Source organism: Podarcis tiliguerta (genome assembly GCF_965153285.1).
Source record: "Podarcis tiliguerta genome assembly, chromosome: 1".
NCBI classification, from domain to species: domain Eukaryota; kingdom Metazoa; phylum Chordata; class Lepidosauria; order Squamata; family Lacertidae; genus Podarcis; species Podarcis tiliguerta.
The window spans coordinates 1,340,700-1,357,175 of NC_139534.1; the positions used below are offsets into that span (position 1 = coordinate 1,340,700).

The window sequence follows — 16,476 nt, forward strand, 5'->3', positions numbered from 1 at the left end:
CTCCAGATTTTGAAGTTAGGATGCTGCAATATTATGCCCTCTTACCTGTGGAGGGGCTCGGTCCCGTTGGATTCCAATCTACCGGAAGCAATGTAAAGCCATCATAGCTAGAAGTCATTGACAGTTTTAGCCTCCATAAAGTTATCTGATTTGTTTTTCCCCATTCCTTTCCTTTTTTTGATGAAAGGAAATCTGTCCCCTTATTTCTTTACATCCCTGTTTACAGAAGTGTACCTTTTAAAAGTCTCTGATTTTAACAACAAAAAATGCTTCAAGATGCCTCTTTTGTCCCTCATCACACTTGAATTCAGTGCACTTTCTTCTAGAAAAGTAAGTGCTGAAACTCACCATGAAGGCCTCCCTCGTTCTCTTAAAATGGCAATGGTGCCCACCGGAGAGGTGCCAGAACTGAGTTCCAGTGAGTTCCGGCTGAAAAAAAGCCCTGCTTGTACTATTGTATTATTCAGCAAGATTTTAATAATGTTAACTGCAAGACAATGCAGTGTGCCACCCTTCACTACCACTGCCACCAGTGCTAGCTGTGACAGCTGTGCTGCCTGGGGTACCTGGAGCTGGTTTTGGTGCAAAATATCTAGAAATATCTAGAAGGCACCAGGTTGGCAAAAGTTGTTTGATAATGACTTCCAAGTATTTTATCCAGTTAATTTTCACTGTGTCCAAACTACTCCCATTTTTCAGGCATCAAAATTTGACTCAAAATATTTCTCTCTGTGTACACAGAAAACTATAATAGATCAGATCAGATCATCCATTCTCCTTATATTGTATAGTCAGTTGCACAGTGGAGAGAATCTGAAGCCTTAGCACGATCTAGGATGTTGCAAAATGATTGCTGCATCATTAGTATTTCCTACAACACTTGCTTCGTGTAGCAAAGCAAACAGAGAAAACGGCCCTTAAGGCAAGAGCAGCAGAGCCAAAATACCTTGCTCAGCTGGCAGACAGCCTCTAGAAATCAGATGCCAAATGTTCAAGGTTTGAGAGTGTGGCACTATAACCAAACTGAGTGCTTCTAGGGTTATAGAGGAAGATTAAACATAGAGGGATATTCTCTCCTATTCGTTCAAAATAACACATAGAGCATCCTTAAAGCCATTTCAAAATGAGAATGCTTCAAAGCCAAGCAATATGATTTATTTAGAAATAAAAAAGCAAGACCAGTTTCTTCTGAACTGGTTACTTATGGCATGGCTATAAACCAGTCAAATCAAGGGTGGATCAATTAATAAATTTTAAGACAGAAAAAACAATAGAATTACAACTTCATCAAGGAATTTCCTTTACACTGATCTGCTATGAAATTAAAGCTTGTCTTCATCTAAGCCTAACACTACTGAGAAGAAATAGATTTCCACTTGTAACTGCAAAGTAAAGCTGGATTTCTAAAGGCCAGCAGTTCAGATAAAGCAGGATCAAATCATGTTGGCAGTGTTTTGTTCATACACAACATAGTTCTATACACTCGGAAAAACTTGTTAAACGGCTTAAAATAACCAACTGCATGTTTTGAGCTTGGACTGAAACAAGCAGTTTCTAAGCAAGAGCAATGCATCTTGGGAGCCTGCACACATTAAGTGTCAGGGGGCCTTAGGAAGAAAACTTTTATTCACAGCCCATCATTAAACAAAAGAGCTTTCAGATAACTTCAGCAACCTCTTCTCCAGCTCCCACCAACTAGGGTTGGCAATCTGCACTTTTAAGGGACGCATAAACATGTATTCACCAGGTGCAACTTTTTCCACCACAGAGATGCCGTGGCAAGACAAGCAGCAGCTGGCAACATTTTCTCATACTCTCATGCAGTGGACAAACATATGGAGTCAATTTTCCCCCAAATTAAATTTATCTGGTCTTCTTCAGCTTCACAGTCCTGAAATTTTGAGATGAGCACTCTTGATTGCAACCCATTTCAAGAGCTATCATCATGGATACCCAATGATACCAGTCCTCAAAAATAAATATTTTTTGTGGAAAATGGGTAAGGATAATACATGGTTTAATCTCAAACTAATTTAAGGTAGTGGGGGAGAAACTCATACTGGGGGAAATGCTGTGAATTATACTCTTCCAGGAAAAGGCATTCAGGAAGTCAGTACTAACTGGGGGCCAAATTTGTGGAGGGCCCCAAGTGTTAATGTACAATTGGAGACAGGTTTTCATAAAAAGTTAAGCAACCTGTTTGGGACAATTGTGGAGGGAATACACCCACACATACACACACTAATTCTACATAGTCAACATAATGGTACCCCATTATCAGTAGAGATATTTGGATGGGAAGAATTTCATGAACAACTCTTTATAGGAGTATAAAAACAATTTGGACCAAGCTGGACAGAAATGTCTTTGTATGTATCTAGTGCTTCATTGCAGAAGAAAGAAAAACTCTTCACCTCAGTTTCCAAGAACCTCCGCAAAGCCCTCTTTTTTTTGATGCTCTTGCGCCTCACATAAACTGCAAACGTCAAGCCCAGAATGACGATGATGAAGAGTCCTCCAATCACTCCGGCAGCTATCAGGGGCGTTCTGTGAATCAGGAGCCAAAAGAAAACTGTGAGTCACAGCAGCAGGTTTGTGTGCATGCTTACAAATTAAATTTTGTGAAGTGTAAGGATTTGTGAAGTTAGTATTGCAGCATTTCAAATCACAGAAAAACACAGGACGATTTGTGACAAAGTTTTTTTCTTTATCACATTCTGTTCTGTTGTTGTTGTTGTTTAAGCATCATGCCATCATGCATGTTTGATGGGGAAGGAGGGCCCTGTGTAGAGAGGAGGCAGACAATTACCATGTGTTTTGATGACAAATGAAAACACTGAATGGAGAAACAAAGATTCACAGGGCAAGGGTTCCTCTCTGCCATTAAATGCCAAGTAGAGATGCTCCACAATACTTGCATGAAGAAACTGCTACCCTAGGTAGAACCATGGGACAGGGTATTGCCAGAGGCCAGGCCAGCCCACCCATGAGGCAAGGGGCAGCAGATCTGGCCTCCAAGGAATGCATTGCCCACTGCTGCTTTTGCCACTGTGGCCGCAACAGCTATGGCATGCTCTGCTCTTTGGAGGCTGGATCTGCCTCCTCCTTGGCAGCCTGCCCCTAATTCCACTGCTACAGCAGCTCAGTGAACAGGAGGCACTGCAGGTCTCTCCGCACTCCTGGGGAAGAAATGTCAGGGGCTACCTCTAGAGTCTCCTGGTCTCTGCATTCACCTGATATGATTCAGAGCAGGTCCTTTTCTTCCCCATGACAGCCTTTGATTCCCACTTCCCCCCTTGTCCTTGATCGAGATATTCACTCACCCCTCCTTCCCTGGAGAGGGTCGCCATGTTGTGGTTCACTTTAGGTGCCAAAATGTCTTGGGCCAGCTCTGGCCAAATGTAGTAATTCACACAAAAAATGGGTTTTCCCCACAGACGTAAAGACTGTACCTCGCAATTCCATGCAGCCTACTACTGTGAGCAGTTATTTTTGCAACTCGGGCATTGAGCATATTACTAGAAGTCATATCTAGTTATAAGAAGTTGAAAGTGGACTGTGCTCACACCAGATTCTCCTTCCATTTGGGGACATTGATTAGTCCTGCTCAAATTGTCTGGAAAATGTTTTAAATTTGATTCTGGCAACAATACACTGACATTTTTAAGGGATGATAAACCCATCTAGTCCAGCTTCCTATGCAAAAGCAAGATCCTCTACAGTAATAGCTTATCTTAGCTGAACCATGTTGTATTGTTAGGAAGATGAATGAAAGGTCAAGGAATTAGGGATCAGTTGCAATTTCAACAATTCCTCAAAATGAATTGTGACCTATTCAATACAATTTTGTCAAATCTCTCTGAGAAAATGTCAAGGTAGGAGTCTCATGGATGCCATTTGGGTAATATTATGAGAACTGTGTTTAAGTAGCAATATTTATATAATACATTATGCAAAGAAAGAGGTTTCCAATATTTATAACATTTGTCCTTGCAACCATCCTATGAGGTAGGCCACTATTTTTCCAACATCAGGTAGGCAAATGGGCTAGTTTTAGGAAAACTGCAAATCTACGCAGAAAAATTATGGCTGAGAAGCTGCACCTAGCATTTTCCCCTTTGAGTCACACTCATCTGTCATTATTATTTTACATTATGCTTCTCCAAATGAAACTGAAAATTAAACACAGTTGGGTCCCATTAGTTTCAACTGAATTTAGGTATCTTTAACTTGCACCCACTGAATTTAACAAATTGATTAAATAAGCCTGTGTGTGTGTGTGTGAGCGCGCGCACGCGCACGCGCAAACTCAGGCTTGCTAGAGAGGTTAAAAGCAACAAAAAAAGGCTTTTATGGGTATGTTTGTAGCAAAAGGAAGAACAAAGAAACAGTGGGGTCACTCAGAGGAGAAGATGGTGAAATGCAAACAGGGGACACAGAAAGGGCTGAACTCCTCAATGGCTTCTTTGCCTCAGTCTTCTCCGATAAAGAAAACAATGCCCGACCTGGAGCAAATGATTCAGCAGAGGAAACACAGCCCAGAATAACTAAGGAGATAGTACAAGAATACTTGGCTAGTTTAGATGTATTCAAATCTCCAGGGCCAGATGAACTGCATCCAAGAGTATTAAAAGAACTGGCAGATGTGATCTCAGAACCACTGGCAGTCATCTTTGAGAATTCCTGGAGAACAGGCGAAGTCCCGGCAGACTGGAGGAGGGCAAATGTTGTCCCTATTTTCAAAAAGGGGAAAAGAGAGGACCCAAATAATTACCGCCCTATCAGTCTGACATCAATACCAGGGAAGATTCTGGAGCAGATTATTAAGCAAACAGTCTCTGAGCACCTAGAAAGGAATGCTGTGATCACCAATAGTCAGCATGGATTTCTGAAAAATAAGTCATGTCAGACTAACCTGATCTCGTTTTCTGACAGAATTACAAGCCTGGTAGATGAAGGGAACGCAGTGGATGTAGTCTACCTTGATTTCAGCAAGGCATTTGACAAGGTGCCCCATGATATTCTTGTAAAGAAGCTGGTAAAATGCGGTCTTGACTATGCTACCACTCAGTGGATTTGTAACTGGCTGACTGACCAAACCCAAAGGGTGCTCATCAATGGTTCCTCTTCATCCTGGAGAAGAGTGACTAGTGGGGTGCCACAGGGTTCTGTCTTGGGCCCGGTCTTATTCAACATCTTTATCAACGACTTGGATGATGGACTCAAGGGCATCCTGATCAAATTTGCAGATGACACCAAACTGGGAGGGGTGGCTAACACCCCAGAGGACAGGATCACACTTCAAAACGACCTTGACAGATTAGAGAACTGGGCCAAAACAAAACAAGATGAATTTTAACAGGGAGAAATGTAAAGTATTGCACTTGGGCAAAAAAAATGAGAGGCACAAATACAAGATGGGTGACACCTGGCTTGAGAGCAGTACATGTGAAAAGGATCTAGGAGTCTTGGTTGACCACAAACTTGACATGAGCCAACAGTGTGACGCGGCAGCTAAAAAAGCCAATGCAATTCTGGGCTGCATCAATAGGAGTATAGCATCTAGATCAAGGGAAGTTATAGTGCCACTGTATTCTGCTCTGGTCAGACCTCACCTGGAGTACTGTGTCCAGTTCTGGGCACCACAGTTCAAGAAGGACACTGACAAACTGGAACGTGTCCAGAGGAGGGCAACCAAAATGGTCAAAGGCCTGGAAACGATGCCTTATGAGGAACGGCTAAGGGAGCTGGGCATGTTTAGCCTGGAGAAGAGGAGGTTAAGGGGTGATATGATAGCCATGTTCAAATATATAAAAGGATGTCACATAGAGGAGGGAGAAAGGTTGTTTTCTGCTGCTCCAGAGAAGTGGACACAGAGCAATGGATCCAAACTACAAGAAAGAAGATTCCACCTAAACATTAGGAAGAACTTCCTGACAGTAAGAGCTGTTCGACAGTGGAATTTGCTGCCAAGGAGTGTGGTGGAATCTCCTTCTTTGGAGGTCTTTAAGCAGAGGCTTGACAACCATATGTCAGGAGTGCTCTGATGGTGTTTCCTGCTTGGCAGGGGGTTGGACTCAATGGCCCTTGTGGTCTCTTCCAACTCTATGATTCTAATGTCCTATTATGGTTTTGTTTTGTTTTACTTCTTGGAAACTGCCCAGAGTGGCTGGGAAAATCCAGTCAGAGGGGAGGGGGTATAAACAATAAAATAATTATAATTATAATAATAATTTTCATCGGAGAAATTTTGGAAGGTATGTAATGGTGAAACTTGATGTAAGGAGGTAAAAACATGCCTTTCACCCATTATGTGCTGCTTCTCAATTTGCTGTCTATATGTTCTGATAAATGCTAAAGACAGATCCAAATGACTGCTGTCCTTTTTCATTTTCAAAGGAATAGCAGTGGCTGCTTCTTTGTCCCAGAGTGCATTGACAACACCAACTTACTTAATTAGCCCCTAGCCTTCTATATAGGTTGCTGGCTCTAGCATTTCCCTGACATAATATTCATCTGATGTTTGTTACAATCAATAGGTCATGTGCCTATCTGCACATGTGAAATGAACCTGAAAACACTAGAAAAAAAGTTAATACTGATTGCAGAAAAATGCATTTCTAAGGTGACTTTTCTTTACTTGTACAAGTGATAGAGGCCAGCAGCTGACCCATAACATATGCTCCTTCCAGTGTCACTAATAATGTTTAATGTCTTAAGATGCTGAGCAAAGTCTGTGTGGGATGAGTTAATTAGTCCACTCCTTCCCTGGTGCATTTTTTAAATAGCCATGTTGACCTTGTGCATGAAAGGCCACAAAAAGTAACCTGACATTATGACATTTGTAAGCACAAACTATCATAGTCTCATTATCATGGTATAATGTGCTTCTAAGCTGAATAAAATCAGGCCTATACAAGTTAAGGACAAAGACTTTCCACTTAGTTTTTAAATATACAGTAGTGCTAAGGCCAACATAAGTATTACTATTTACATTGAGCAGACAGAGTGATCTGAGGGTATCTGATGGAGACAAACATATTCAAGGTTGGCAACCAGAGAAATTAAAACACACTTTAAGCGTTATATTTGCAGCTGTATAGCTGAGTCCCTGGTTAGCATGTTAAACAACAGCTGCTCCTATTCTAGACAGAGACAGCAAGAGGCAAGTGAAGCCTTGCAGTTTTTAACAGGCTCTTATTCCAAGGACTAATAATTCCCAAGCTCCTGTTGTTCCCACCTCACTCCTGCACAAGCAGGAGGAGCCAACTGGGTGTGGTACCAGAAAGTAGGAACAAAAGACATAATAAATCCGGGATACTGATCTACCAGGGGCAGTGGGAGCTAGTGGTCAAGACAACATTTTGAGGTCCCAGTTATATATCTGGACTCCAGAGTGAACAGGAAAAAATGATACTAGAACCCGTGATAGCAAACAGTGGCTAAAGGACATCTGTCACTTGGGTTTAATGAATCCCTATTTCTGCCATATTACGATACTAGAAACGGAAGGAACATAAATAAAGGGACCCAAAGAAGGTGAAGGACAAAAGTCAACCAACCAGCTTTCCAGGACAGGCAAGGCCTTTTGGGGAGATAAGGACACCCATGTTGCAAATTTATCAAAAACCCATTGTGGGGCTTGAGGTATCTTCCCATAGATTGACTTCCTCGGCTGCTGCCAACCACAGACACTCCTAAGGCCCTCTGTGACCACCTTGCCCATGTCTTCCTGTGAGGAATATAGGGTCCTTCCTTGGCATGGTAGACAAGGCAGCCCTAGAGAGTGCTTGCCTCGCTTGCACCTTTGCAGCTGTTTAACTGTTTAAACAGGTGCATTCCAGGACCAGCTCACCCACTAGACCTCATTCGGAGGAAGGACTGTTCCTCAGACCACAGTGTAGGTGACCCAGCCCTTTAGGGACAGTGCCTCCACTTCCTGCAGCTGCATCATGATGGCAGCACTCCTAGACCCCTAGGTTGGGAACAGCAGCTAGTTGACTGCTGGGGGCAACTGCATCCACCACCAGATAAGCAACTAGCCAGCCAGTGTAACAGTGGTGAGTAGCTTTCTGGGCAAATGGATTCTGGAGGAGTTCTGAAAGGGGGTCACTGATCCGTCTCTCCTCAACATCTGCCAGCTGATGCAAACACCTCACCTTGGCTCAAGGATGGGTCAGCCCTGGCTCGAAGTCTATTGCTAGAGCTAGGCAGATCTGTCTCAATATGAAGCCAGGACAGGGAATCACTTGGGAAAAAGAAAGCAGGTGCTCCGAACTCTTTGGAGGAATAATGGGGTACAATAATAATTAATAAAACAACATAATATTCCTTACTTGTTGGCATTAAGGAAGTCACGAATGGAAGACTTTAAATAAATGTTTTGACTCCTTAACTAGGAGTGATAAACAGTGAGCTGGCACTTATCTAGAAGAGATCAAGAGTGTACGTATGCAATATTTTCCTTTCCTCTGTAACATCTGCTATTCAGTCCTGTACAGGCACACACACCAAATCAAGATGAAAGTTCAAAGTTAATATTGCAAAGGTACATGAGGTGGCTCAACAGGGGAGCATGTATCAACTTTCTAGCCATTTCAAAACATCAAAAACATCTACTGTCCCTATGGTACTGTCAGAATCAGGATTTGGAGCTTAATTACTTATATATGTTATTACTAAGTGTTTTAAGGTGTAGAGAACAGGAAGAGACACTGTGAAGGAAAGCCAGGGGAGAGAACATCTGTTATCCTATCTTCTTTATTAAAATAGGTAATATAATATGTGAGTAGGCTGAGCATTGAAGCCCTTGTTGCTACAGAATTTATGAAAATAAATTAGTAATCTTTATTCGTGTTTCTACATAGGTTCCTATGAACATACCTAAGTGACATTTTCATAAAACTCCTTCTGCAAAGGAAGTTTTAATTATGTTGTATACTGCCTAGGTATCTGATTCACACAGATTTTATCAGTCCTTGTTTGAACTTGAGCATCTTTTACATCAGTCAGCTAATGACACAGAGAGGCATTGAGTTGGACCATGTAATGAGGTATATGCAGAGAGTTCTATGTGCCTTAACAAGGTGCCTTCTCAGTCCCTCCCTCCCCCTGCCCTCCGGTAATACTGCACCCACAATTAGACGACTTTAAAACGCCTTACCCATCACTAAATATAAAAACTCCCCCTATGCACACCCTTCAACCTCCCCAAATCTGCTCCAGAGGGTTGGGAGAACCCCTAGAACAGATTTGGGGAGTGCAGGGGGAGATCCCACCATGCAAGCAGAAATCCTTGTGCTGACGGGATGCATTACTCAATATTGCTCTAGATACAACCCTTTCTTGAAGTCTCATGCAATAATGTTATTGAAGATTCCCCTCATTGCATTTGGATATGTTTTGTGCTTTAATAAATCTGAGCACCTCTAAGAGTTTGCTTTACATAACTGTTTATTCAATTTCCCTCTTTTGTGGATTTATTCACGTTGGAACTTCCCCCAAGCAAATTAAAAGGTCACCAGAATCTTCTGGGCAGTAACTGGTGGGGTGCTGCTGCTCACCTGATCTCTGCTCAGTCTCATCCTTTGTGCTTACCAGAAGGTGGGTGGAGAGGGAAAGTGGCAGTGAGGTTGGTGCAGTGCAAATGCACCAGCAGAACCTTTGTCGCCTTCTTACAGGCGTACTGGCTGCAGCGATAACTTTTTTGGCCCAGAAATGGAAGACACTACAGCTCTTGTAGCAGTACAAGAATATGTGGACTCTGGCTACTGTAAAGAAAATCTCAAATATCACACATTTCTAAGGGTAAGCAAGAACCGAACATCTCTACACCATTTGGTAGGATGACATTTCTTATGTGTCCAATTCAGATATACAAAACTCCCTTCCCCACTTGCTGCTTGAAAAATATTATCTGCTCCCTATTTAGTGAGAAAATGCAACCTCTGAACTGCTCCTGTGTTTGGAAACTTATGTTTTCTTTTTGTTCGCCTGTACCTATGACTTAGCATTAATAAAGAAAACTTAATTTCCAAAAAGTGGGAAGGACACGAACATTCAGTGGACATTCTGTGGGTCGAGGAAACTGTAGCACAAATAATCAGGAAAAGTTAACATAAGAAGAACTTTCACAAGCTCTCTTCTTCAGTGTGTGTCTGATTTCACTAAAAGAATTAATGCTGTTTTTAAAATATGCCAAGTCAGGTCCTGTCTAATATAGATTGATTTAACTGTGACGGGAAAACATCTAAATCCACTAGATTGGACTCTCAGGTGAAACAGGTTCAACCTAAGCAAAAGAAGAGCTCTCTTTATACACTTGCTGCATATTTTCAATTTTCTACCCCCTCCACAAAAAATGACTATTTTCTTCTTCTTGGATCGAAGCAGTCTAGTGACTGTCAAGCCAAAAGGGGTGATTTGCAACTTGCGCCCTTATCTCTTCTTCAGAGAGTCTTTCCCTCCATGAAGCTTCTCTGTTAAACCCTGCAAATTTGGGTTAGGCTGTACTAGGCACGCTTCACTTTACCAAGTTGTATGTGGTTCTCTCCATGTTTATTTTTGTGCATTAAATGGAAAATGTGCTTTTTACAAATGTAAGCACGTATCACACTGAGCAGAAACATATTATGCACCAAGAGGTCAGTTTGCTCTGGTGACATCCATTCTAGGTACTTGGCAGTAGTTCAGATGTGGTCAGCATTTAGCAGGTGGCACAAATAGCTGTGTATAATTAACCTGATAGTTTCTTCCACTGATATTTAATTGGGGCACTGAATCAAGAACATGCTATGGGCAGCAATATTGATGGAAGAGAAATGGCCCTGCCATCCTACAAAAACTTAGCTGTTCCGCCTCTAACAGAATTGATAACTACTCACAGCTTTCATACAAAACTTGTCATGGTTGAGGCTACATTGTGCATTGCCAAACAGCATATTGTGTTTCAAAGTATTTTTTTTAGTGGGGGCTGATGAGGCATGGTGGATGATTGGGGGACCATCCAGGAGCCTCTCTGCCTGTATTTCAGGAAAAGAAAATACTGGTGTTTATTTCAATGCACGCGTAAAATGTTCAAGGAAATTAATCATAGATCCAGGCATTGAAAATACATTCAGTCATATCTAAATTCAAGTGCATGTTCAGTAAATGCTGCAAATGCCAACATGTTTTCACATTCATGCCACAGCAAGGCCAGATTAACAAAGGAGGATATGGTAGGCAAGCGGGCATGTTATTTTGTGGGCTCTCACCACCCAAGATTCAGAGCATGGCAGAGGTCAAATGTTTGAATGGGAAGAAATCTGGAAGTACATAGGAAGAAAAGATGGCAAACAGCAGTATGTTTTACATGCCAGAGATTAATGTACCTGGCAGTAGCAAGATGTACTTAGGATGAAGAGAGATTCAGCATTTTAAACGCGGTTGAAGTGCTTTGAACACAGAGATGCTGCACTTGTCTCCATGGTGGCAAATGTGCATCCATACCACTTTCCCCATATGTAATGTGTGATGTCAGCCTTTGCCCAGGCTCAGACTGCACAGGTTGAATACTGAATGCCATTCCAATGCCTGGGGCAAGATGCCACTCAGCGGATCCTAAGAAGAGTTTGGATTTGATATCCCGCTTTATCACTACCCTAAGGAGTCTCAAAGCGGCTCACATTCTCCTTTCCCTTCCTCCCCCACAACAAACACTCTGTGAGGTGGGTGGGGCTGAGAGACTTCAGAGAAATGTGACTGGCCCAAGGTCACCCAGCAGCTGCATGTGGAGGAGCAGAGACGCGAACCCGGTTCCTCAGATTGCAAGACTCCTGCTCCTAACCATTACACCACACTGGCTCTAAATTAACTGCCCAGGGTCTCCATAAACCATAATCTGGTTTTGTAATACTTGTGACATTAGTATTCTAATAAACTGCCCCCGAATTGGATAAGTATTTATACTTGTACTCAAGCTGCTTCTAAATATGCAAACCTTCACTTTCTGAAGTGTATGAGGGAACAAACTTCTCATAGGCTCATAAATATCAAGGAGAATTCAAGGTAGCTGCAGAACAAAACAAAAAAAAAGTGTACAGTATTTATTCCTGGGCCTGCCTTGATGCTACTTTGGGAGTTATCACTATTATATTACAAGAGCCGTATTCTGTCTGTGTAAATGCCCTACACAAGTTATAGCATGATTATCAAATCCCTCTTGATTATGGGAAAAGAGGCAAAATAAAGTCAAGAGTCTGGTGTAAATTAATGCAAGGCTTGCACATGATGCACATCCGCAGAATTCCAATGACTTGCACAGGATGCATTAACCATCAAAATACGGTGACTTTTAAAGGTGGATTGAATCCTTAGTTTTTCTTCTACCTTTATTGTCACACCGAATTGTGCTTCTTTTCATTAAGCTACTGCACAGCATTTTTATTTGATCCTCTGAATTCTATTGATATTGGTAATTTAAAGGAAAAGGGCTTTAGTGAAATATGGAATAAGGAAACCCTAAATTTCAGTTCTGTTACAATCTTAATTTTTTTTCATAAACACATTTCTGCACAAAGGAAGGGAAAGGGAAAGGGAGAAAGGGAGATTTGTTCATTCTGTCTTCAGAAATCCAATCAGAGATCTCCCATGCTGCGTCAAATTTGAGCCTGAATATCAGTTATCAAATACTGAAAATTGCTGCTGCATATGGTCAAATTCTGGCTGCAACCACATGTCATCTCACAGCTACTGTCAAATGTTCACTGCCGCAGCAAAATCTTTTCACGTCAAATGCTGATAGTGAATATAAAATATGTGCCTAGAATTTGGAGAACATTAGCACAACCAGAGGATATTCAGCGGATACACTCTTTAAAAAATCATGTATGATAATTTTGAGATTTTGGGCAGTAAATTCAATTAAACTTCAATGAAAGTTGGGAAAATAAGCAATTTATTCCACTATGTAAGAAGGATGCTGGGTTTCTGGAATGCTCCAGAACAGGACCAGAATTGTTAGGAAAGTACCAGCTACACTTCTAGTTGCATGAAGAAACACAAAAAAAGATTATGTGTTACTTCTTTAACTTTGCTACTCAAGCATTGCCAGCTAATGTCCCTGTATATGTCATTATTGCTGATATTTTCTCTCCCTCCCATCTTCTCCCTTATTTTTGGTTTCTTTCTGCATAACTTTTGTTGCATATTCTCATTTGTTCAATTCATCCCCTTGTTTTTCAGATCCTACCTTATCTTACAGGCCAAGATACGTGCCTTTCCTAAAATCAAAGTGTGTTTGGAATTTTTTATATAAGACGCCATTGCAAATAAGCTTATATATTGCTTAACAAACAAGGTTTTAAATTTGGATTGCTCGATCCTAGTTATGGCCCATCTTAATGGAGCTTATACAGATGACCAAACCACTCCAGGGGAACTTCTCTTATTGTCCCATCACATGATAAGGAAGATTGTCCCACACATCCAGGGCAGATGTGTGGTAAAATGTATGTTAAAATTGTTATCTGTATCCACCCACAGATTGCAGATATGGGATGGCCAGTTTGTGCCTTTATGCACACAAAAAGATGCAGTAGCAAGGCTTACAAGCGCCTGGTTTACAAGTGTGCATTGGAATTGGCCAATTAGCTTGCTTAGCCATTTGGAGTTAAGTAATATTTTATATTTTAGTTAGTATTAGCTATGGCTCCTTCAGCACCAGAGATGATGCCTAGATCATACCACCCATGGCAGATTTGTCCTAATTCAAACACTTAATGGGCTGGGGGAAATCTTCACCTGGCAGAGCAGTAAGCCCTCCCCTCCTCTTGCCAATTTATCTGATTCTCCTCCTCCTGAAGAAACAGAGGGGATTGCATGAATATGATACAAAGGACCAGGCACCCCCATTCAGCTACCATGCAAAACCTCTTGCTGTCCTGATGAATGGCTGAGCTGCGCCTCAGACATCATACTATGTAAAACCTACATTCAGCAAGCTCAGCCATCATACAGCCAACTCAGTCGCCATGGACTCTAAAAGCAACAAAAGCAAGCCCACAATCTATTTAGCTCTTGTTCACAGACATGTCGTAGGTTGTTTCTTTGACAGCCCTAGCTCTGCTACTGTACCTGATGCAAAGCTCACAGATGGCCATTTGGGTCAGCCCCACAGTGAAGTAAGTACCCTATCTGAACTAATATTTATGTTAGCAAAAGAGATTCTGTTCCTCAACTTAACAAACAGCGGGGCTTTTCAGAACAGGTGGCCTTCCTTGTGATGAATCTGCACAAGTGGCAGAAATTTAGGCTTAGCATGTAATTTTGTTGACTGAGGTTCTTGGGCCTCATTCATTAATGAGGCACTAGAGAATCTTGGAATGTTCCCAAATTGCAGATTTTGTGTTTCTTCTCCGCCTAATGATGCATTCCTTTCAGGTGCTGTTTGTAATTACAGCTGAATGAAGCTGTGTAAAGTAAGTTTCTGAGGACATAGGTTTCAGAGTTATAAATAGGTACATACCAAAAAAAATCATAGTAACAGGGTGGGGTGGGGAATAAAACCTACATAGCAACTTGAAAAGGAACCCATTTCCAAGGACACAGAGATTGAGACAGAGTTTGCCAGAGCAGTAGAAGCACCACCTCTGTTCCTTTGCTCATGAGGTTTGATTTCTTGAAAGAATACAGTTCCTGCAGCTATCCAGTCTTTTCAAGGTGCTAAGATCAGTATTTCCTTCCCTAAAAAAATGAGGCGTTAGTACTCATATATGGATAACAAGTGCTGTAGGTGCAACCACACAATGACTGCGATTGTCAGCAATGAAAGAGGTAACAGTTCTCCATACCTGCCTAATTTTAATAGTTAAGGAATTCACTGAAGGTCTACACTTAAAAGAAACAGTATTAAAAATGTACATGAAAGTTTAGAATAAGTTGCTTCTTCCCTTAGACTGTTCCTAAGAAGTCAAAAAAAATGTACCTGACATTTTCAAAACAACAGCATCAGATTAGCCCCTAACACCAAATGGGTGTTTGCACAATTAAGGAAGATCCAGTTTTCAGTTTCAGAAGCTCTTTCCATGCTTCAGAACATTTAGTCAGGTGACACACTGGGCTAGTCAAATAAGAACAAGGAAATGGTTACTTGATCACATCAACTGGGCTCCCATGGGCAGTAGCTGCATTGCCTATAGAACCATGGCAATGAGCCTGGTCATGTAATCTCCTCCTTTCCTGCTCTGGCATAGCTGGGAGATCAGAAGCATTTGCTTCCTGTGTTCAACTAACCTCAGTTTGTTGTTTTTCTGAACTGGGGCAAACGCCCTGGGGTGGTGCGTCCTGTTTCACTGCTTAAGGTGAAATGGAAAGTGCTGCTCCTGCCGCTGCCCCACGGCAGCATTCCTGACCCAGGTTCCGTGTGTCGGCAGGAAGTGGTGAGATCCTGCCAGAAACCAGCGCAGATGCTGGCAGCGCTTCTCCAGCGGAGGTGGCGGGGCCCCCGCAGGTCCACTGCCTTGGGAGCTTCTGCCACCTGAGGCGACTGCTTCACCACACCTCATGGGCAGGCCAGCCCTGGTTTTAATTATGCCTTGTCTGAACAAGTCAAATTCAAGTCATGGTTTGCAGTTCAGATGTGTTCAGTTGAACCATTTAAAATAGCTGCAGTTCCCAGTTTCAACATAACAAACTGCAGGTAGCTGAAAACAGGAAGCTGCCTTAACATCAGGTCAGACTGTTTGTCCATCTAGTCTAGTATTGTCTACTCTGACTGCCAGTGGCTATCCAGGATCTCAGGCAGAGTTTCTTTTGTAGCACCTGCTGTTTGGTTCTTTAATTAGAGGTTTCTGGGGAGAGAAACCAAGATCTTCTCAGTGCTTTGCACAGCAATGGTGCCTCCCTCAACACATTTTTCAGGTAAGTTCTCTAGTACATCATAAGTTGTTGTTTTTCCCAAAGGCCCCTGTTGGTAAATACTTTTTTGCATAGTCAATAGTACCAGTCCAAAGACATTTTTTTGCTTTATGCTCACAAATTCTATTTCCCTCTCTTTAAGTAAATTTTATGGTGTATTTTCTCTCTCTCTCACTCACTCTCTCACTCTCTCACTCTCTGTCCCCACCAACTTTTACAGGATTATGTATATAATTATCCTATAAATATCTGGAACATATGGGAAACTTTAATCCATGCAGAAGAACAGAGCGTTATAAAAATGAAGATGACTATGAACATTCAGAGTTTATTAATGGCAAGCTTCCCATTCCCTATCATGTACTGTGTGCTGCTGAGTTACTGTGAAATTATAATGAAATCATACTGTGAAGCGGGTATCAAACACAACGAGGAAAAGGTTTCACTGCTTTACAAAGGATTTGCCGTTAATTAGCTCTTGTATACATACACAGTCAACAAAAAAGAAGAGCCTGATATCTGTAAAGGATGAGTCGAAAGGAGAAATGCGCTTTTGTTCAATTGGAAGAAAAGGATGAA

General features: G+C 41.8%; 1 protein-coding gene across 6 annotated transcripts in view; it reads right to left on the reverse strand.

The window, feature by feature from the left end:
• The window catches only part of ERBB4 (erb-b2 receptor tyrosine kinase 4), a 757,628-nt gene that overhangs the window by 132,707 nt on the left and 608,445 nt on the right, over positions 1-16,476 (reverse strand). For all 6 annotated transcript variants that reach the window (XM_083399758.1, XM_083399756.1, XM_083399759.1 and 3 more), the window contains one exon: positions 2,415-2,547. In XM_083399758.1, the coding sequence (XP_083255884.1) occupies positions 2,415-2,547 (133 nt within the window). The remainder of the gene's footprint in view (positions 1-2,414; positions 2,548-16,476) is intronic.